At 48.2% G+C, this 21,316-nt stretch overlaps 9 protein-coding genes across 9 annotated transcripts; 3 read left to right on the top strand and 6 right to left on the bottom strand.

The window, feature by feature from the left end:
* Positions 1–86: 86 nt before the first annotated feature.
* On the top strand, positions 87–1,627 carry EV420DRAFT_1264217 (nucleotide-sugar transporter-domain-containing protein; the record flags this gene model as incomplete). Its single annotated transcript, XM_060467216.1, has 3 exons — positions 87–196; positions 253–581; positions 633–1,627. The coding sequence occupies 3 exons, from the start codon at positions 87–89 to the stop codon at positions 1,625–1,627; spliced, it is 1,434 nt and encodes a 477-aa protein (XP_060335269.1).
* A 97-nt stretch (positions 1,628–1,724) lies between these two features.
* EV420DRAFT_1117301 (uncharacterized protein) lies at positions 1,725–3,989 on the bottom strand. The gene is made up of 3 exons (XM_060465897.1): positions 3,526–3,989; positions 2,523–3,474; positions 1,725–2,470 (listed from the first exon to the last, which is right to left on the bottom strand). Exons 1-3 carry the CDS (start codon positions 3,894–3,896, stop codon positions 1,823–1,825), a joined length of 1,971 nt encoding a protein of 656 aa, XP_060335268.1. The 5' UTR covers positions 3,897–3,989; the 3' UTR covers positions 1,725–1,822.
* A 33-nt stretch (positions 3,990–4,022) lies between these two features.
* Positions 4,023–8,869, bottom strand: EV420DRAFT_1729943 (NAD(P) transhydrogenase beta subunit-domain-containing protein; the record flags this gene model as incomplete). The annotated part of the gene is made up of 26 exons (XM_060479896.1): positions 4,023–4,258; positions 4,314–4,388; positions 4,439–4,511; positions 4,561–4,676; positions 4,729–4,785; positions 4,838–4,859; positions 4,910–4,999; positions 5,047–5,152; positions 5,204–5,330; positions 5,383–5,436; positions 5,535–5,616; positions 5,673–5,803; positions 5,856–5,933; positions 5,956–5,980; positions 6,030–6,238; positions 6,296–6,436; positions 6,489–6,706; positions 6,755–7,145; positions 7,200–7,362; positions 7,422–7,637; positions 7,699–7,761; positions 7,814–7,817; positions 7,867–7,956; positions 8,008–8,057; positions 8,106–8,515; positions 8,620–8,869. 26 exons carry the CDS (start codon positions 8,867–8,869, stop codon positions 4,227–4,229), a joined length of 3,273 nt encoding a protein of 1,090 aa, XP_060335267.1. The 3' UTR covers positions 4,023–4,226.
* Positions 8,870–8,921: 52 nt separating this feature from the next.
* On the bottom strand, positions 8,922–10,649 carry EV420DRAFT_1729939 (uncharacterized protein; the record flags this gene model as incomplete). Its single annotated transcript, XM_060479895.1, has 5 exons — positions 8,922–9,681; positions 9,737–9,923; positions 10,015–10,075; positions 10,128–10,493; positions 10,541–10,649. 5 exons carry the CDS (start codon positions 10,647–10,649, stop codon positions 9,391–9,393), a joined length of 1,014 nt encoding a protein of 337 aa, XP_060335266.1. The 3' UTR covers positions 8,922–9,390.
* Positions 10,650–11,247: 598 nt separating this feature from the next.
* On the bottom strand, positions 11,248–12,533 carry EV420DRAFT_1627838 (pseudouridylate synthase 4; the record flags this gene model as incomplete). Its single annotated transcript, XM_060476047.1, has 5 exons — positions 12,163–12,533; positions 12,053–12,108; positions 11,839–11,993; positions 11,442–11,789; positions 11,248–11,407 (listed from the first exon to the last, which is right to left on the bottom strand). The coding sequence occupies exons 1-5, from the start codon at positions 12,332–12,334 to the stop codon at positions 11,248–11,250; spliced, it is 891 nt and encodes a 296-aa protein (XP_060335265.1). The 5' UTR covers positions 12,335–12,533.
* Positions 12,534–12,552: 19 nt separating this feature from the next.
* Positions 12,553–14,523, top strand: EV420DRAFT_1116955 (uncharacterized protein). Its single transcript, XM_060465896.1, has 3 exons — positions 12,553–13,328; positions 13,386–14,042; positions 14,093–14,523. Exons 1-3 carry the CDS (start codon positions 12,633–12,635, stop codon positions 14,354–14,356), a joined length of 1,617 nt encoding a protein of 538 aa, XP_060335264.1. The 5' UTR covers positions 12,553–12,632; the 3' UTR covers positions 14,357–14,523.
* EV420DRAFT_1264492 (uncharacterized protein) lies at positions 14,424–17,726 on the bottom strand (the record flags this gene model as incomplete). Its single annotated transcript, XM_060467225.1, has 13 exons — positions 14,424–14,827; positions 14,881–15,132; positions 15,182–15,316; positions 15,367–15,506; positions 15,538–15,901; positions 15,951–16,027; positions 16,082–16,266; positions 16,317–16,396; positions 16,447–16,608; positions 16,661–16,812; positions 16,916–17,193; positions 17,246–17,579; positions 17,629–17,726. The coding sequence occupies 13 exons, from the start codon at positions 17,724–17,726 to the stop codon at positions 14,424–14,426; spliced, it is 2,661 nt and encodes an 886-aa protein (XP_060335263.1).
* A 118-nt stretch (positions 17,727–17,844) lies between these two features.
* EV420DRAFT_1520898 (histidine phosphatase superfamily) lies at positions 17,845–20,075 on the top strand. Its single transcript, XM_060472193.1, has 13 exons — positions 17,845–18,000; positions 18,059–18,120; positions 18,180–18,291; positions 18,348–18,490; positions 18,551–18,560; positions 18,618–18,673; positions 18,725–18,853; positions 18,901–18,906; positions 18,956–19,103; positions 19,158–19,322; positions 19,381–19,550; positions 19,598–19,855; positions 19,901–20,075. Exons 1-13 carry the CDS (start codon positions 17,943–17,945, stop codon positions 19,916–19,918), a joined length of 1,335 nt encoding a protein of 444 aa, XP_060335262.1. The 5' UTR covers positions 17,845–17,942; the 3' UTR covers positions 19,919–20,075.
* On the bottom strand, positions 20,044–21,292 carry EV420DRAFT_1303814 (uncharacterized protein; the record flags this gene model as incomplete). The annotated part of the gene is made up of 5 exons (XM_060468442.1): positions 20,783–21,292; positions 20,403–20,723; positions 20,267–20,352; positions 20,150–20,215; positions 20,044–20,099 (listed from the first exon to the last, which is right to left on the bottom strand). Exons 1-5 carry the CDS (start codon positions 21,202–21,204, stop codon positions 20,044–20,046), a joined length of 951 nt encoding a protein of 316 aa, XP_060335261.1. The 5' UTR covers positions 21,205–21,292.
* Between the last annotated feature and the right edge of the window lie 24 nt (positions 21,293–21,316).

Raw genomic sequence — 21,316 nt, 5'->3', positions numbered from 1 at the left:
GCTGTCATCGTCATCGCTGGGTGTGTTTCTTAATTTCCAACCGCTCCATAATGTCCCAGCTCAGCTCTAATGCCCTTAAAATCAACATGGACACCGATACCAAGCACGACCACGATACAGAGAACCAGGTCGTGGGCAGCGATGCCGCAGCGCCATCTGTACCCTCGCTGTGGGGCGTTCCTCTGAAATATATCTCGTACGACTTCTCTCCTATCAATATCGCCAAAGCTCACTGTCAGTCGTCGCGTGCAGCCTAGTGACGCTGGCCGTCCAGAATTCCGCGTTAACGATTATCATGCACTATTCTAGAGTGTCTACACCTCCCTCCCAGGCCTATTCAGCCGCGACCGCCGTACTGATGAACGAAATCCTGAAGGGCGTAATCTCCCTCGTCTTCGCGTTTTCGCGCATTGACGCCTCACCACCACTCTCAATCCCCGTATCCTTCAGCCCAGAGCCCTCAAAGTCCGGTTTCTTACGTTCCTGTAGACCTTCTCTGCTTCTCGTTCGTGTCAAGAAGCTTTGTGCAGAATTGTTCAGTCCGGATTGTTGGAAACTTTCCATTCCTGCCATCTTATATGGTTCGTTCCATGCTTTCATTACAGCGTCTTCCATTCTGAATGAGCCCCTAGTCGTACAAAATAATTTGCAATATGTTGCGGCCTCGAATTTGGAGGCGGCAACATTTCAAGTTAGCTACCAGATGAAAATCCTTACGACAGCCGCATTTTCCGTTATGATGCTCCGGAAAAGGCTGCTTTCCACCCAGTGGATAGCTCTCCTTTTCTTGGCTATTGGCGTCGGCATCGTCCAAATTCAAACCGGTGTGGGCAAGGGTGACGCGTCTGCTGTTGACGCTCACTCTATGAATGCTACCAAGGGCTTCCTAGCAGTCGTAGCCGCTTGTTTTACCTCGGGACTTGCTGGCGTGTATTTTGAGATGGTTCTCAAAAACTCTCAGGGTGACCTCTGGGTCAGGAACGTCCAATTATCATTATTCTCCCTCCTTCCATGCATCGCGCCCATCATTGTTTCGAGTTCCAGCTCGAACCTTGGTTCTCTGTCTGCGCTTTTCCACAATTTTGGTCCGTGGGCGTGGGCGACTGTAGCCGTCCAGGTGCTTGGTGGACTAGTCACAGCCATGGTCATCAAATATTCGGACAACATTCTAAAAGGGTTTGCAACCAGCCTCAGCATCGTCCTCTCTTTCCTCACCTCGGTAGCCTTGTTCGATTTCCACATCACATTTACCTTCGTGTTGGGTTCTGCAATTGTCCTAAATGCGACATGGTTGTACAACCAACAACCGCGGAGAGTCGGGTTGGGTGGGTCTAGAGATACTAAAACATGGTCGGCGTTGGGCTGGAATGAAAAACGGCCGACGGTCTATCGCTCGCCTTCCGCTGTTCCGATTCTCGGGTCTGGGATGTCGTCTTCGACAACATCTCGGTCTTCTTCAGTCGCTTCACTTTCGTCATTATCAGTCAATAATGTTCCGTCGGTGGAATCGGACCTTCTATGGAAAGGAAAAACAGTGATGACATTCCGCAGTACATATTTCGCATTCACATACAATACATACACCCAGAATACTTCGATCTTCTTGGCAACTCTGGCGTGTCCATGATCTTATACCCGGACCTTACCTTTATCTATGACGACTAGTATACCCTACTTTTTATTTGTAATGACGGACAGGATAACGAGACTAACTTGACAGCAAAATGAGATGTAACAAGAACCTACATTAGTACATGTACCAGTAAATTCGTTCATTTATCAGGATCGATCAAAAAAATTGGAGCTAATTTAAGACATGGGATCATCGGTTACCCTTCCGACTATTCCTACTGCTCCTCCCTGTTGATGATGGCGGTCGAATTGGAACACCACCATCCAAATACGATGAAAAAGTGGAGCTCAATTCACTTTTCGATCTGTATGTTTTCGGCCGAGGAGTGGTCAATGTTTCTCCGGACATACTCGACGATGAATCGTCCTCTTCAGCTCTCCTCATCAAATCAGGGGAAGGAATCACAGGTCCAGAATCAGGCCTTGGAGTGGTACTGCGACTGCCATAGTCGCCTGGAATGTTGCGGTAGGTTTGCGTCGATCCGGAAGGCAAAGGCGCCGAACCGGAAGGCAGGGGCGTGAAGGTCTGAGCAACGAAGCCTGGTGGAAGATCTGACACAGGTTGCGGATCGGTAATGGGAGTCGTGCTTTGCGGAATGAAACCCGGTGGGAGGCCCGGGCCCGGTAAATCGATTACGGGGGTGGCGCTTCGAGAGACAGAGTGAGGTAGAAGCGGCTGCGGGGTAGATGAGCGTGAAGGCGTGGTACCCTGAGGAACGAAATTAGGAGGGAAAAATTGTGGAGGCGGAGGAACAGAGCTAGGCCTAAGCGCATCATCAGCACTGAGGAAGTTTCTCTCTGATTGGACATCCGCAGGGCTTCCAGAAGGCGACCGTGACTTGTTTATAGGTGAGTATACCATAAATAAGTAGGAATAGGATTAAACGTACTGGGCCTTCAAACTCAAAAGTAAAGGCTCCATCATTACTTCTACTTTGGTCGCCGCTACTGCTACTGTCGTCATCTTCTAATGAAAGCGTTTTCCGTGTAGGCGAATCAGGGTCGAACCCCGCCTCTCGTGAAGACACTGGTATATTCAAAGGCGTATATGATCCTTGCGGATAGATATACTGTGTCGGACGAGGGGGCGGTACTTGGTATATCGGTCCTTCTGGACCGTGCCTCTTACTGTTTAGGATATCCAATTGGGATATAGACGTCGACATAGATTCCTGGGACCGATGCCTGCGTAACATTGGCTCGGGGAATGGAGCTGGGATCGATCCAGTTGCAACGCCGGGCGGAGGAACGACAACAGGTTCTTCACCGTCTTCTGGGATGACAGGAAGTGGCGGCACAAATGTAGCCCCAGGTGTAGGGGGTCGCGGTGAAAGCTCATGAGGAGGAGGAAGTCTAATGACGGAGTCCTGACCTGTGTCTGGAATGAATCCTTCAGGTGGGACGTCGACATATGAAAGTTGAGGCGAGGGCATGGCAGTAGTTGTATTTACCGCTTCAGGTTGGGCTGGCTCAGGGACAGGGAAAGGAATCGGCGGTGAAGGCGGCTTCGTAGATTGTTGCCTAGAATTCCGATACTGGAGGCCATTAGAAGTAGAGGACCCGCTTGAAGAAGACTCTGATCTGTCAGAATCGTCTTCACTTGTGCGAGGAGCGTAATCCTGAGCGAACATACGGGCTCTCTGCATTCCTTCGACGAAACCTCTTTGACGACCTTCTTCGGCGGCCTTCAGTAGTTCTCTCTCCAAATGTAGCTTATGGGCTATTGCTCTGACTTCTTGAGCTTCCTCTTCGGCCTGAGTACGCTGTCTTTCAACAGCCTCCAGCAACTTTTGAGCATTTGCTATCTCGATATGAGCCATTTCCAGGGAATTCTTGTGCAGTCTATATTATTATCAGTGGACAATTCTCAGTTATCAGCTACAGTTGACATACTGCAACTCCTGCTTGGCCTTGGTAGCCTCTTGAACCGCAGTCACCTTTTCTTGGAACAAAGCCTTGAATCGATTGACAACCTCCCTTAAATCTCGTTCGGCATCATCCGCACGCGCACGCTCTACGTGCAGGTCATTCCGTAACGTCTGGATCTCAAGTTTCTGAGTATTATAAAGTTCCAAGACGTCGCAAGAGACGCGAGCTGCACGTTCCGCACGTTCCCGTCGACTGTCGGCAGATCGTCTGGAATTCCGACGCGTATAATTCACAGAGAAGTCTTCCGGGACTGGGAGGGATTGAAGTCTTGGCTGTGGTATGGGAATCGGAGATGCTGTACCACTGCTGTCTTCACTGGTATGAGAGGAAGACATAATCTTTAAGGTAAATCAGAAGAAATACATTTATTGACGAGCAATGGAGGAGAAAAGCATACTGACTCGTTATGTGTTCATGAAGGAACGTGGATAACATGAGATGGTTGAAGTTGGAATCTCGGCTCAGTGCCCACATGGCGGCCGGTACGCGTCGTTGACATAACTCGGAAAGTCGGGCCGATAACCGACAGCGTACGAACTTTACACGAAATCGAAACGAAATAATTATCAGTACAAATTGTAGCGTCAGATCAACGTCCCAAGTGGCACATGCTATTCGAGATCTCATTGTCTATATTCCACTTGCCAGCTATATTTGCTACATCACTATCCCCTTGCTTCGAGACCCCGTTTGATAGCTGAAATTCCATCGTTAACATCGAATTAACCGTTCGAAAAAGGAGAAGCTCTCACCTTCACAGGTATCCTTGGCGTCACCGAAAAGCATCTTTGTTCCAGGCATGAAGAACATCGGGTTTGGAACATCAGCTAAGAGACCTCAGTACAAAATTCAGAACGCAGACGCAGCATTGGCTCACCGTAACCGCTGGACATTCCCCTCTTCATGACGATGACCTGCTTGCTCTTCCAAGCATGCAAGACCGGCATACCCTATGAAGTGTCACCCATCGTTCTGTCGCAACTCAACTACCTCGCTTACCGCAATGGCTGAACCGGGCTCGAGTGCGATCGGATTCACAGTGTCGTTGGCACCTATCACCAAAGTAACATCGGTGTCTTTGAAGTCGTCGTTAATCTCGTCCATTTCCAAGACGACTATTCCGTGAATCAGAAACTAGAGTTTTGGATCAGAGTTGCATTGACGCACTATCGTATGGAACAGCTGCTTCTGCGAGAAGGACGTTGCACTGCCCTGGCATTCTTCCTGATGACAATGAGCGACGGTGAATATATGCAGTTTCCCAAGATACACATACCGGCCACGGGATGGATTGCAAACTCAAAAGCCGTCAGATATGAGGTAAGCCATAGTACAAGAGCAGACTCACTCGGACGTTAATTCCTTTCGCTCGAAGCAACGAACATATCTCAGAGATGGCGTATTGCGCTTTGGCCACAGCCATTCCATAGCCGACCACCTGCAATCATGAGCTCTGGAATAAAACAATTTTATGGGTTGAGTTACCAATATCACGTTGTCAGCGTTATTTAACGCCTCCACCGTATCATCGACGTTGGTTTTGGTTATCACGCCTTCGATCTTTTGAGCTTCCTGCGATGCTGCGGTGGAACTAATACCACCGAACAGGACATTCGTTAACGAACGATTCATTGCGACACACTGCCGGGAGTTCAGCGCTTTGACAACAGATATAAACGCAGTCCGCACCATGATGTATGAAAGAATAGAACCGCTCACACCAATAAGCGATCCTACCGTCGTTAGGAGAGAATTATCCAGCATGAAGCCTACTCTGCTGCTCAAAAAGGAAGTCCGGACATAGGTATCAATGAAACTAACCTTCTGCAACTAGTGCGAATCCGGAATATGAATTGAGTACACAGATGACGACAGCTACAATGCCCAACATCAGCACGGCTAGTCTTTGATTCATTCGTGGACAAAGACGTACGCATGTCGGCACCACCAATAGCAGGCAGTGGTCGTAAAACCTTGGACGAAACTCAAGAGTGTACTTAGCCCAAGATATGAGGCGGCTACGACAGGCAGCAGCAGGAGCCATGGTAACAAAGCCTGCCTATAAACGCCATCAGTCTTACTGGGTCATGTTGGGTTATATTAAGTCCTACCATAGTCAGCGCATTAGCACCAAGAATGCCGCTGTTAATCAGATGCTTTTTAGGCAGGGCCAACGGCCTTGAACCCATTCGGCCTGCCAACTTCATGAAGGCAACAATAGATCCGGTGAATGTTATTCCACCTAATGAGATTGGATCAGCCATAGACGCGTTCAGTATAAAGACCGACCATACCAATAACGACACCCAGGTAAGCAGTCACAAGATGGAGGGTCGATACATCAGTCAGGTCAGCCATAACACTAGCAATAGCTGGTCATGACTGCCGCGAGACCAACTACACTATGAAGCATAGCAACCTGGGCCGATCTATGAGCATAACGCTTTGATAATGAATAGATGTAATACCATTTGCGGCAGCTCAGTAGCAGTGATTCTCTTGCCAATGAGCGTCCCAATGGTCCCACCGATCGCAGCAACGGCGGTAAATTGTGTCAACACCTCAACAGGGAAGCCCACGGCAGCCAAGGACGCAAGAATTCCAGAACCGACACCCAACATTCCAAGAGCATTACCCTGACGAGCTGTGGCTTGGGAGCCAAGACCAGAAAGAGATCCTAGAATATTCTTCAACAAATGTACTCGTATGTTTAAAAAGTGGAAAAACACGATACCTATGCACAAAACGCTGCTAGCCAGATACCCAGCTTGGACAAGACCACCCATTCCAGTGCTTGCAGCAGTCAAAAATCCTCCTGTAAACACGACGGCAGGGATGCCGTAAAGCCAAGAGTATTCCGGTGGGTCAGTTGGGCCTAAAGAGTGTTGAATTAATGGCATGTTGCTCAGATAGCACTTCTGGCTTACGCTTGAACATATCCAGCATGCGTTTTGTTATGATAAAGCCGCCCGCAACATTGACACTAGCCAAAAGCACGGACAGGGCGCCAAGTGCTTGAGGAATAGTGCCAGGGAAATACCCACCACCCATCACGAATAGTCCACCGATGCCAACCATTCCGGATATTGCGTTCGTCACAGACATCAGTGGAGAGTGCAATGCAGGCGCAACGTTCCAAACAGTTCTGAGATACTCATCAGTTTATGCAACAAAATATCAGGGAAGTTCAAACCTGTATCCAACCAGTCCAGCCAGTCCAAATGTGAAGAAATTGTCCATAAACGAAACACCTGTCGCCTTGCCGAGCGTGACAACGCCTCCCATTCCAGCGGTTACTGTTGCTACTTCACGAGCTGCTTTCTGGAACGGGGTAATAGCTTTTGTGGCTGCGATTTCTTCAGCCTTTTCATTTGTCGGAGGGGCTACAGGAGGAGGCAGTGTTCGAGGAACCGGAGGCAAGATCTTTCCACCGTGCACTATGATAGATCCACGAACAACTTCGTCCTCAAGGTCAATGGCAAACTTCCCATCACCAGGACCCAGAGAGAGCAGGAACTTAGTGATGTTATTAGAGTATAGGGTTGAAGACTGTGTGGGTAATCTGGACGGCAAATCCGTGTAACCTAACGGAAAGCTAAGAATGAAGAAACAGGAATTTACGATGCAGGTAGACTCACCGATGATTTTGACGCCATTTTCAACAACCAATTCACCAGGCTTCGTCGCCTCGCAGTTACCTCCAGCTTCCGCTGCCAGGTCAACGACGACGGAACCTTGCTTCATGGCTGCAATCATTTGGTGGGTTATCAGCTTGGGTGCAGGCTTCCCAGGTATCAAGGCCTAGATGATAGTTGTAGTGTTTGAGTATAAACATGGAGGCGTTTGAAACGTTGTCCTACCGTCGTGATTACGATGTCGACATCTTTACATTGTTCCATGAAAAGAGCCATTTCCGCTTCGATGAATTCCTTCGACATAACTTTGGCGTAGCCGCCGCCACCGCCGCCTTCCTCCTTCACCGATACTTCAATGAACTCTGCTCCGAGTGACTGAACCTGTTCCCTTGCTGCAGAACGCGTGTCAAAGCCTCTAACAATAGCACCCAAACGCCTAGCCTTTCATCGGAAAAGAACCTGTTAGACCATCTGCGTGTCACGTCAATGAACCACAACGTACAGTTGCGATCGCACTTAATCCTGCAACTCCGGCACCAATTACGAGAACCTTTCCTGGGGGTATCTATGGCTCTATGAATTATGTCAACGTGTAATTGAATTCAGGGTCGATTTACCTTCCTGTTAACGCGTGAGTGAAGGGCGGCAAATGGAGTAAAGAGTTCCTTACCCAGCAGCAGTGACTTGGCCCGTCAAAAATCTACCAAAATGATTGGAAGCCTCTAAAACAGCCTTGTAACCAGCGATATTTGCCATAGAACTGGGTCGCAGCTGTTGAATACTAACGAACGTAGTCGTGACGAAGACATACCTCAAAGCATCGAAAACTTGGGCGCGAGAAATACGAGGTACCATGTCCATCTACGCCACGTATGAATAATAACACAGCACTGGAATGCGGTGACTCACAGCGAAAGCATTGACTTTCCGGGAAGCAAGCAAATCCACAATGTCTTTATTTTGCGCCGGATATAAGAATGAAATGACCGAGCTTCCTTCCTTGAGAAGATGCGCCTCTTGATCCAGCAAGGGTGGCCTCACTTTGAGCATTATATCCGAAGCCTTGAACAATTCCTCTCGTGAAACCAGCCTAGCTCCAGCAGAAGAGTATTGTTCATCGAGGAACTGGGCTTCTGCTCCTGCATTTCGCTCCACAAGCACATTTGCAAATCCTTTCTTCTTTAGCAGAGCAGCATTCTGTGGCGTAAGAGCAACTCGTCGTTCGCCGGGATAAATCTCATGTGGGACGCCGACGGAGAGTGATCCATACGGAGTCGACGACGATGAGCGGGTCGAGGATGAGTGAAAGTGGCGGATATCTGTCCAGCACCATGATTATCAGGATTATCAGAGACGAGCAACGTTCTGCACCGTGGCACATACCGTTAACCTGCCTGAGCTGTCTGGAGAGACAGCAGCGCACAAAGTGCCAATTCGCCGTCGAGGGCGTCGAGCAGAGCATTGTTCGCGCGCCCTTCGTCGTCAAGGGCGTTGAGCGTCAAAGAGCAATCAGACGACGTAGATGGTAACTGGAATGCTCGAGAACTCGAATCGTGACTCTGCTTCGACGCGACTCGGCCCTCAGAGCCGAGCGGATATTCGGCCCGAAAATCATGAGTTCCCATTTCCCCGCGTTTGATGCTTGCGGCGTGCATGTATACTGGTGCCGTCATGGTACCTGATGATGCCCACCAGCTTGCAATAATTTAAAAGGAAAATATCAATGGCCGCTATCCTTTTACATTGTCGGTCCATGTGTGCAAAGTTCTATTCGACGTGATGATCTCACTCCGCACCCGAACCTGTCCTTTCTCTCGACGGTACGGGCTTGGCGACTGTCACATAGTACCTCCCCTTCTCTTTGAACTTTATCTCATCGATTTGTTGGCCATACACAACTGTTTCTTGAAAGTAGTTCTTTCGCGCATGCTTCGTCCTTAATTTCAGCGTTCGAGGTCACGGACCTTGAAGCATGGAAGTGCGAGCTCATGTAGTCACAAGACACCTATCCACCGAACTGCTGATCACTGGTCATGCTAATGCAAATCCTAAAATACGCGAGCACACACTTTTCAAGAAATGATACTTATAACGATAACAGCGAGAGTGTCAGTTGACGCCTCTACGTAGATAGATACTGCCACGTAACAGCCATCAGGTCGAATGTAAAAACTACAAGAAATCAGCGCTATAACTAAGCCTTGGCTTTACCACGAATCTCGCGTTCCAATCTTACAAGGTCTTGGGTATGGGGGTGATCCCACAGATCCTGTGCAGCACTAGCTTCCATGGGAGGAAGAGGCTTGCGAGGTACTCCGCCATACCCGTAAAGTTTCTCAATCAAGAACTTCGTGCCAGCAATTGAGGCCTTTGCGATGGTGAAGTCGGCCTGAGCAATGATCCCTTGCAGTCGCAATGCTTCGGGAAGTAGCGACAAATCTTGTTTAGACGCAACCGTTACCGACCAGAGCTTCGCTATGGCGTGCTAAGTTCTCCGTGAGCATATGACTTATGATACTATAGGGGGTGAACGAATCTACCGGAGCAACATTTGCTAGACCAGTGATTGCGCCGTGTCCGTCGGCGTAGAATGAAGGAACAATGAAGTCGGTAAATCCTCCCAATACGAGGAAAGGTGCCGCGGCATTCTTACGAGGGTGGTTCAATGGGAACTCCGGCCCTGACACAGAAGCGGCAATTCTGGTAAGCTTGCCAACGTTTCCGCAGCTGAAGGTTATTAATGGTCAGTGTCAGTTACCAAATGTTGCCGGCAAGGTAGAAACCTACGTCAATTTGACTCCACAGAGATTAGAGGCACTCTTCTGCGAGTTCCGTTATCAAATCCGAATCAAGATCAATTCCGCCACTAGCACCAGGATCTGGGAAGCATTTCATTGGATGATTTGACGATCTAAAGCACTAATGACTTACAATTGTATATCATCACTGGAATGGGACTCTTTGCAGCGACCTCTGTCCAGAAAGCCTTCAAAGCCTTCGGGTTATTTCCATAAGCTCCTGCGTAGTAGCCGCTTGCGATAACGATTGAGTAATCCGCGCCGGCAGCAGCAGCTTCATTTGTCAGTTCCACTGTCTCCCTTGTGCTCCCAGCACCCGTGCCAACGATTACTGGGACTTGAGTGAAGCCCGCAGTGTCTAAAGCATCGCGAGCAGCTTTAACGACTCTCATACGCTCAGTGTGGGACAGATGAATGGCTTCGCCCATGGAACCAGTGATGAGGGGGCCAACTCCTGCAATTGCAACCCGAACGACATGTGCTTCAAGGGAAGGTATATCTAGAAGAATAGATGAGTAATCGCTGCTTTAAATTAACACTACCCACCAAGGTCCTCGGAATCGGGAATAAAAAAAGTAGGAATGGGTGCGTAGATACCCGGGGTCAGAGGACGAGTAGCACTGATATGAACGCCATTGGAACCGTTTGCAGCCATTGAAGGGGGATCCAGTAGGGAGGTGTAATCGCATCCTGGAAAGACGTACTATATAAACGACAGCCGGCAAATAAGGGGTGCATCCACATCAAATCGGACCGGATTGACGGCCCGGGATTTCACCGGGCCGCTCTCGGAAAAACTTGCCGCTTCATCCTTCCAGCGGCGGCGTACAAAGGTCCAAATGTTGTTCCAGTCCAGTCTACATCTTAATGGGCATTGTCAGGATGTCATCAAGTGCTTCTTCTCGACGCTATCGTAGTCGTTCTCCCCACCCTTTTAGATTCGTGCAATTACAACTTGTCACGGCCCATCAACACGGGGACACCCCAATTCACGTTACACGTCGTTCAAACCGAGATATTCTCCGGATTGTATATAAGGGGGACTTAAAAACATACGCTATACAGCCTCCATGGAATGACCTTGCCGCCGAGTAAAGGAGAACTGCCTCGTTCCTGATACCTTCCATTTTATGACTGAAACCTGTTAAAATAAAGTTCCAAATCGTACAAGGGCGAGGGAGTAGTATTCGCTTACCTATGAATACGACACCTCGATGGCGGGCCATGTGACGATCCGAGCAAGGGTTCAATGTTCAAGTTGAAACAATCTGTAGGTGGTCCATTACTTCTTTCTCCCACCGCGTCCAGCCTTCTTCATCTACTTCCTTGCTGTTTTCTGCTGTGAACACCTCGAAGGGCATACAGACGTGGTCGTCTTCTTCTTCCTGATCCAGGACAAATTTCCCTTGCCGACTCCGTGTCAAGGTAACCACATGTCCCGCTGAACCCTACAGCGTGCGCCAAATCGTGAACGATTGATCGAACATACGTGCCGCCCGAGACCTTCATTTTCAGCACAAAAGCAGACGGCCTCTCCAAGTCCGACGTTGTCGATTCTGGTTCATCCTTGAGATCCACACTCTGATCAACACTCTGTATAGCCTTCCTGAGGGAGAGCTTCTCTTCCTCGGACATTTTTTGTGCAGGCCAAGAAAAGGAATGATCACTCCCAAGCCATTCAACTAGCTCAAGACTGTGTATGGTCACAGCTCGAGGCTCTATGGGTCTAGGAAGGGGTATGCCCTTACGGGCGTATTCGTATAATGGCTTTCCGTCCATTTTTAAGGCAGAAAATCTGACAGTTTTGTTCAAGTTGCGAGTCTTCAGGTGGAGAGAACTCTTACATGGGAGGTACTTGCTGAATTTGGCCTGTGAACTGACCAATTTTGCTCTCAACCGTCTCTCGTACAATGTGTTTCCATGGTGCTGTTCGAACTATAGCGCCTTCACTATCATAGCTATCGGTTTCGCATCCCAATAAACACGTCGTTATATATTCCTGGAGCAGCATCCGGTTGAATAAGTTATAGGTAAACTTGAAATAAATCGGTGCATTACCTTTGTACAATCAAGAAAAGACGATAGTTGCTTGGTACCCTTCCCGATACCTATCACTGCCACGATATGTGAGAAAAGCAAATATCATTGAAGACAACATTAATATTCACCCAGAACGCCATCTGCCAGTGGATCAAGTGTACCGCCTTGTCCTATCTTGACATTTCCCTTGAATCGCTTGCGACCCTTGGCTTTCTTACCAGCAGCTTGTTCTAGCTTTGATGCCTCTACAAAAAGTTTCGATTGTTGGACGAGTGCTTGTATGTCGTTTACGACAGACATTGAAGTTCGGTCCAGAAGGCTTCCTGACACCAAAGAGACAAGAAATGGGCAAAGACGGCAGGCTGATTTTGGGCATCGTTGAAGTAGAAACTTGAAAGCAAGCAGAAAGTGGGCAGGGCAGCAGAAAGTTGAAAGTAGTTCTCGTGACGTTACGATTGTGACAGGGACCAGCGCGGAGTTTCGGGCCGCGGTTTCCTTCCTGACACTTCCGACTAGCTCTCGTGAATGTTTTTCAAACTTTTAGGGCGCGGACGCTATATATTTAAAATGGGCATATGCTTTCATACTCTCCCCAGCCATGCGCGCCCCGTGGAAGTTGCGCTCGTCTTCTCCCCATCTCATTTATGAGCGCTCTCTGGGTCTTAACGAACTGCATTTCTACTTGCGCGGTCGAGTTCTTCACGGGGCTACAGATAGCGCGCTCTCAGTGTGTTTCGAGGTAGCAAAGGATGAAAATTTCTTAATCACCGAAGAAACCGTGGGCAACGCTTGGGTGTTTGCAAAGCAGATGTACCCTCTCCTCGGTGCACAGGTAGAAACCGTCGGGGACAGGGACGAAGACGTGCATTTCGTCGTAGATGAGCGTCGACTCAAAGTGCACATCTCCGGAGAGGTGATCTTCATGACGGTCCCATCCTTTAGCGATGTGGATGCAACGGTAGAAAATATTCTTAATCAAGAGCGGATCCTTGACGATTTTCATCTCGTCCGACTTTTCGTCTTCAGGCAATCCGATCAGAAAAATTGTTTTCACATCGTCATCCATGCTGCCCACTGCGTAAGCGATGGGATCTCCCACTATACTGTCGCACGGACATTGCTTGCTTTCTTATCTTCTTCGTCCCCACCCGTTCCACCCCGTCTATCGAAGAGGCTAGCGTTATCGCTCGCGACTGATGACCTGTATCCTGTCAGAAATCTCAATCTCGCTACCCAGCGGTGGCACAAAGCCATGGCCCATGTCATTGCTTCTATTCGATCCGCAAAATTCAGCGTGCGTCCCTCAAGTTACACCAAGGTCTAATTAATTTCTTGACATATAAGGTTTCAGACCGGGGGTCAAACACTCCCCGGAAATGTCGCCGTCCACATGAACGAGAACCCTGTTGACTCTCGCACGACGGTACTTTATTTTACCGCTGAAGAAACACTCCGCGTTATGGAAATATGCCGGAATCACGGATTATCATTTGGGAACGTTTATGTCGTACTTGGTCAGATTTCCATGGGCCGTCTGCTTTGTAGGAGGTATGTTCAAGGTTTGATGACAGAGGAGGAATGGGAATTCAGGAAGATGGAACCTACATACACGACGGGCCCAATTAATGTAAGGCCGTACTTGGACCGCGAGTGGTATACCCATGGAGGCGCCAAAAATCCGATGCTTTCGATAGGGTTCTATCTCTACCCGATGTCATTTGTTCCACTAAAGCCAGAGGGTGCTCATTCGACATTTGACGTTCTCTTGTCACGTCAACGCTTTTGGTATAGGTGTAGGAATATGCAAAAACGCGCCAATAGTCTTCTGAAGCACCCATTGTTTCTCGACATCGGCTCGGTTCGTTACCCCCCGATGATCAAGATGTTAAAGGAGTTGTTGTCCAAAGCGCAAACATCATATTCAAAAGAGGAAGATCTCTCTATTTCCGCTATTGATCAGGCAAAGTTTGGCCTGGTGCCTTCGTTCGGTGGCTCTAGCTTCGGAAGCGTGCGTCTCATCGGTGTGCATCTTCGCTCTTTTTTCTAACCGGACAGTAGGTTGATAAACTCCTCCCGCACGAGTTTTCGGATCCAGTAAGCGGGAAAACTTCTCGAATCCACCTACGTTGCTCCGGTGTACGTCTTCGATGTCGTCCCGGGGAAATTTACCTCGGAGCTTCGACATTTCGAAACGAGCTCGGATTGGTGGTCTATTGGGATAACAATGTCACCGACAAAACCGTTATCGAAGAGTGGTTACAAGAAGTGAAAAGGGCGACATCATATTATTTCTTAGAGAGTAGCCGTGAGTCGAAGCTGTGAAAGATTCTAAGTTACATACAGACATACAAATGCATCTGACTTTATCACGAATGACAACAGATACTATTCATGTTTTTGCTGTTAACCATGAACCCCCGCAAACGCACCCAGGTACCCATTTCCTCTCCCAGGTTCTCCAACGATCAGAGGAACTAGCTCCAGACCTCTGTGCATCCTTTGCAGACCTCGGCGCATCTTTTGCAGCTTCTGAGAGACCATCACATCGAAGACATTGCACACAAAGTTGCCTCTTCATAAGCACTCCTTTCGAGACGACATCTTTATCCTGCTCCTTCCGAGGACCTTCCAAGCTGAGATTCTCGAATCCGTCTATCAACTCGTGAGGCTTGATGTATAGTCGTGATTTTGAAATAACTCCCGACTCGCATAACCGTCTAACATTTGCTTGTAATTGAGGCTCCATTGAGATCGTAGGCTCGCATGAAGCGAAACTTCGTCGTGTCTCTTCAACTGGGAATGCACGATCACCTTTCTGTAAACTATGACTGCCCCGGAATTCTTACCTTCAATATCCTTTGACTTCAGTATGAACTCATCCAATAAGGGATCCAAAGCGTTGAGATCAACGCCCGAACAATCAACCAGATCAACCAGGACATCTTTGGCAATCTGGGAGTTCTCACCCCGTGCCGTGATTGAACCAAGGCTGCTCCGGAAACTACGAACATTGCTTAACGCTTGTTTCAAATTCACTAGTGCACGAGGATGCACAATGTGAAGAAGGCAGGGAACCTCGTAGTGGTCGGTTGAAACAGCTGTAGGCAGATAAACGAAAATAGGCATACATTCAGGGGAACAGCTTACGAGATTCTGCATCGAAGAGATCATCGGTTTCGCTCGATGGTTTGCTTGTTGAATTGATTAACATGACTTCTTTCATGACTTTCTCAATGAAGTTTACAACCCATCCACAGATTCCTATAAATTGCCAAACAGCGCCTGCCAAGAGACAGTCATGATGAGGTCACTGGAACATGACGGCTACGCACGAAAATCAGGCCCGTCGTTGTCCTTACAGTCTTCAAATGCGGCATTGCAAGCTGCCAGTGAGCACAGGTCGTGCGCAGTTTGCCAACGTGCATTCAAATTATCCCTGGCATTTTCGTCCTTTGCCCGTAAACTTCGAAGCCTGAATAGGATTTAGCAGAGTAAAGTTAGACAGTCGCTGAATTACGAACCTATAAATCTCCAAAGCAACACCCAAAGTCTGCCAAGTCAGCGTACCCAGCTTTCTGCGTGACTGTGTTTCCACGATAGTCAACACCTGAAATAAGATGTGGCTAACTTCTTCCATCGGCATTGTCGAAAGGGAAAGTAAGTGTGTGAAATCTGCTGTACTTCTTCGTGATAGAATTGCCGAGGCAAGACCGGAAGATAGTGGAAGAATAGATGGAAATCCAGCCTTGAATGCTCTCGATGCGCGACGTATCGGGACCGTATGTACAGAGGTTTGTGTAGCCCTTACCATTGATGAAACGGTGCATAGCAACATCTCGTTGGGCGAGAGAACGGCATGGATCGGGACTGAACAATGATCAATGACCGAAAGCAAGCAATTTGAATAGCAGCGAACCTTCTTTTCCAACCTTGGTAGCCGACGTGAAAATGGGAGAGGGTTCCCATTCTTTATCGTATTCAAACAATGTGGGACTATTGATGTTCATGCCTCAGTGATCGATAAACCCAGAAAGACAGGTGGCGTACATCTCCAGAATTGTAGTCATACCGATTCGCACCTCTTTGTCTTTGGTCTTCCCAGCAAGGAAGGATCCTGACGTATCTAGTATGCCGACGAGTAAACTAGCATCGACACCTTGCAACGGCTTGGTAGGAACGAGAAAGCCCAGAACGCCATCCGTATACGTCCTTGTACCGGCCTGGTGACATGACTTGCGAAGAAGTCAGTAGCAACATCATTAACCAAAAAATGATCCATTACCCATGCGGATTGCTTGGTATCGGGTGTAGCATGACGCAACATAGAGTAGCATACTATTTTGGACTGAGGCAAATTCGAGTCTAACAAGAAAACGTTAATAGTTGCGTATTCAAACTAAGAAAACACTTACAGTCACCAAAATCCAAAAAACTAGCTACCAAGTACATAGCAGCCTTGGTTTCATTTTGGGCAACTCCTAGCTCAGGGGCAGACGGGGTTTTGCACACGAAGACAAGATTGGTGAGCTGTGATTCCCAGTTTTGTATAGGAAGCAGTGGTTGCGTCGATAGACCTGTTTGTAGCTGAAGTCGCTGTGGTAGAAAGTATGATGACAGTAGACTTACGCATCATGATGCCGTCAAACTGGAGACGGACCTCAGAAACTTCAATGATAGATTCTTCGCCATATATCTCTTCAGAATGCGTTGTAGATTCAGCATTTGACTGGCCAAAATCAAGGGACATATTCATGTCAAATTGATCGGTATCCGGAGTTCTAGGAGGTAAAGGTATAATATGGGAACGAGTCGCGACAAGAATTGAGGATTCTGGAGATATATACACTTTAGAAAGATAATTGATACAGAAAGCTTAAAAACGCGCCGTCATATCCGAGACCGATCGCTGCCGTGACACACAGTCTCAAAAGGCCACCGTTGTCAGTAGCTTCAGGTGTCGGCATGGATGAATTCTCGTTGACAAGGCTATACTGATTCAGAGGAGTGGAAAACATCTTGAGAGAAGGGATATAATTTCGCACGTAACACAAAGTCAATTGATGGTTCTGTGTGACAAGCGCCAAAGTGGGATAGGATACCGGAGTTTTTGGGCCACGAGTAGGAAGACGAAGAAACGATCCATGTTCATCAGCGGTCCACTAAATGCCATCGTTCGTCATTATTAGTCAGTATAATACATGCATCACGTACTTCACGCGGTGCGCCCAACCAACTTGCTGTGACAACCCCAGCACCCAGTGGCGGCGTCCAGTAGTCCTTGAGTATCCAGTTATCAATCTCAGGACCACGAAACCAGAGACACCCAGCACCAGGGACCCCTCGTCCTGGAAAGTACGCGAACAGCCAGTCGTCGTTGGGAGAGGCCGAGATGATAGTCGGAGGGTCAAAGTCCGTCAAAGCTGCGAGAATCGGTGCCGGCGAAGGAATGTTGAACTGCTTGGATGACGAGAAATGACGCGCGAGAATCGTTGGTTGAGTTGGATGCGGAGTAAAAATGACAGAAGAATTCGACCATTCTGCGCGTCTATCGACGAGTTCAAATGCAAACTGTCGCATATACAGGAAACACTGACCTTGGGGTAAGCTTCTCGACCAGTGGCTGAAAATCCCACCAGCCCATGTGCCATTCTTCCTTGTTTTTCCCTTTCGGCGGTGATTTTGCAGCAAACATGATGGTCGGGAGCAAGGCACGAATAGCCACGCGGCAAGAATAGGGCGATCTTCCTCCGTGCACTCATGACGTGACCAGGTGATTGATCATACTGGATACTTGATCTTGTGTAATTGGACCGCATGGGAGCGCCGGAAGAACGATAAACATCTCCCTTCTTCGCCATAAATACTCGAGGAGCACATTCCCAAGACTTGGATATCCCATCTCTCCTCTATGGCTGATAATACTCTTCTTGGTGTAGTGATCTTGGCTCGACATGGCGACCGAGAGGGTATGTTGAACTCTGATTCATGTATAAATACCTAACCGATCTGATATCGTATCTCAAGGCTTTTATCAGGATCCCTCTTCGTACACCGCGTCGTCGACCACAATTACGCCAGAGGGGAATGTAAGTCTACCATTGAGAAATTATTTCAATGCCTTTCATCTGACTCTCTTTCCCTACAGCTACAAGAGTACCAGCTTGGGCAGCTGTTGCGCTCGCTATATCTTAACTCGTCGTCCGAGTCATATATTTCGGGAATCAACAGTACCATCGCCGACTTGGACCAGATCAAAGGCACGTTTCCATCCTTACAACAGGCTCTGTATTCTGACCCCAACCCCGTCCACTAGTCCGTGCAGACGGCGGTGATGAAGGAGGTGTTATCGTCAACTCGGCAACGAGCTTGTTACAAGGCTTGTTCCCAGCCACCTCTGACTACAACGTGACTCTGGCCAACGGAACCACTGTCGAGGGCCCTCTAGGCGGTTATCAGGTGTGCAAATGTCACTCCATCACGTCAAGAGAATGAATGATCATCATTCTCTTCATTCAGTACATACCAAGTTAGTCGTGAGAATCCATGATATCCGGACTCTTATCTGACATTCTTTCTACTGCAGTCGAATCCGTAGAACCAGACAATGACGTCTCTCTGGAAGGATGGACGTCTTGTGGTGTGAGCTACGCTGTTCTCCGTAGCATTGTTTATTCCTCACAACCAACTCAGGCCTTTGACACGTCCACCAATGCCTTCTACAACTCTTCAGCATTTCAGGCAAAGGTAAACGAGAGCGCCTCGTTTCTGAACCAGCTCTCCCCGTACCTTGATGGTAGACCGGTTACTTTGAAGAACATGGTAATACCTTCAATACTTCGAGTTTGTATCGCTAACCCCTCCTTTAGTGGAACGTAAGCTTCGTCTCAGTATGCAAGGTCCCTGAATCTTCAATCCCAATAGATTTACGATTACATGAACGTCGAAAACATTCACGATGCATCCTTTGCCGCTAGCATCCCGGACACATTTATGGAACAAGCTCGCGATCTAGCCAACTGGCATGAATACGGCGTTTTCTCGTCCCCCGAACTCGCGGGAATAGGAAATAGTACGTTCTCCGTTATCCATGAGAGTACTTGGCAAACTCATATTCTCACGTCAGTTGCTGCCCGTACCATGCTGCCCTCCATCTTTGAAAGTTTCACGAGTATCACGGATTCTGATGACCCTCTCAAGATTTCTTACCTGGCCCTCGCTTACAAGCCATTCCTGTCCCTATTTAACATGACAGGTGCAGCCCAGATGAATTCAGAACTCGAAGGAATCGGTAAGCAAACCATGCCGTGGATTGACCTGGGAAGTTAGCTGACGTTCTGACGTGTTAGTTAATTATGCTGGTGCCCTTGCCCTCGAGATCAGGAATTCTTCCACCAGCGGAGAGCCTGTTCTACGTTTTAATTTTAAGAACGGAACGGATGATAATGGTTTCACGACATACAACATTCTCAACGGCACCGGGGACATCCCGCTGTCGACATTTGTAAATTATCTGTCGGTGAGTTGACCCGCTCATTATCGAGAAAAGATGATCAATTCTTTCAGCCTGCCGCTATTAACACCACGGCTGATTGGTGTACAGTATGCGGGAACACGAAGGACAGGGGATGCGGTGCATTAGCATTAGCGGCTTCAGAAGCAAGCGCCGCTGCACGAGTGAACCAGCGAATTAGTCCCGTGGGAGCTGGATTCCTTGGTGCAGGTCTGACCTTGGCTGTATGCTTAGCAATGCTGGGTGTCCTTGTCTTCTTAGGTTTCCTCACTGTCGGTAAGGGCAGATCGCGGCAGAAGAAGACCAATGATGTAAGACGTTCTTCTTTCTTCGCTTCCATTGCTCATGATACGCAGGTCGCGGAGAAGGCGTAAGAACATATCATTGCTAATTTGTGGTATGTGTACAGTTTATGGCTACATGGAATGCTGTTTGATATACATTAATAGTACGTGACAATGTACATGGAAATTGTATAGCGATAGGGATGTATGGAACATTATTCTGAATCGTAACGATAAAAATCTTCGTGATCCGAGTGTTCATGGAATTCATCTGCCAAAATCAAAGTTAGCATCAAGCAAATGAAGTGTCGTCAGACATACCGCCACTTCCGCTCCAGTCTGATAGTTCTTCTTCGTCAGGATAATCGTTTTTATAATATTCCTCCGCTGCAGATGAGTTAGCCTATGAATGCCAACATCATAAGAAAGTACACGAACCATTTGAATCCTCGTCCGCTTCATCCTCTATTTCAGAGTCGGAGTCAGAGTCATAAGGATCCGTGAGGGAAGGTGGAAGACCCGTTCTGCATACGAAGATGAGAAAAAAAAGGTCAGATGTGTCGAATGAGCATACAGTGTTCCAACGGCGGCAGCTTCATTCCATTCGCTCAAAGTCGATGGTCTATGGTAGAAGACGTCCCAAACATAGTCACTCGATTCAGGTGCTGGTTCTGAGGCTGCAGCATCGTCAACTAGACTAAAATTTAGCCGCAGAAAGCACGAAAAAGTATCTAAGCTTGCACCATTGAGATACGCCTTGAGCATAGGCATGATTTTCTCCAACTGTCGATCCATCTCATGAGAGCTCGGATTGTCTTCCGGTATAGCATCGAACACGCGAAAGTTCGGATTTGTCTGCTTGGGTGGCAATTCTTTAGTAGAGATGACTTCGGGCCTAGGCCAAAACGCGACAAAAGTGAGTCGCTTAAAGCCCACAAGGAGGAAGAAGCTCACGGGCTAGTTGGAAGTATAGTCTCGCGCTCTTGATCTACGATTGTATACCTCCGATTGAAGTCTGTCGACAGACGCCGACTACTGGTAGGTGCCGCCGGGGGTTGGGGTACAGTCTTCTGATGCACTTCTGGTGCCACCGCCGGTGGCTCTCGAGACAACCGAGAAACTTCGTCCTGTGCAAAACTAAGCAGGGAAACCAGAGAAACCAGATATTTTACCTGTATTTGTTGGTGCAGCCTCTGATCATTCCAGGCATCGTCCTCTACTGTCTGCGCGAACTTGAACACGCCCATGCCGCCGCGAGATTTCTTGCGACGAATGCCTGACTCGATGACAAGAGCATCAAGAGGTTCTTCATGTCGTTTGCGCTTAATGCGCAGAATCGTGTACGGCTGGGTAGGATTTTGAGCATCGACTTCCATCGTGAAAGTTTAAGTCAAGAGAGTTAGGCGCCCAAAGAACCTTTGTAAAATCCTTTTATCGCTGAAGATCCGGTCAATAAAAGACAATAAAGACAGCTGAGAAGTTACGTCA

The sequence above is a fragment of the Desarmillaria tabescens genome (assembly GCF_030435595.1).
Source record: "Desarmillaria tabescens strain CCBAS 213 chromosome Unknown EV420scaffold_7, whole genome shotgun sequence".
NCBI lineage: Eukaryota > Fungi > Basidiomycota > Agaricomycetes > Agaricales > Physalacriaceae > Desarmillaria > Desarmillaria tabescens.
This window is presented reverse-complemented; position numbering and strand designations above follow the sequence as displayed.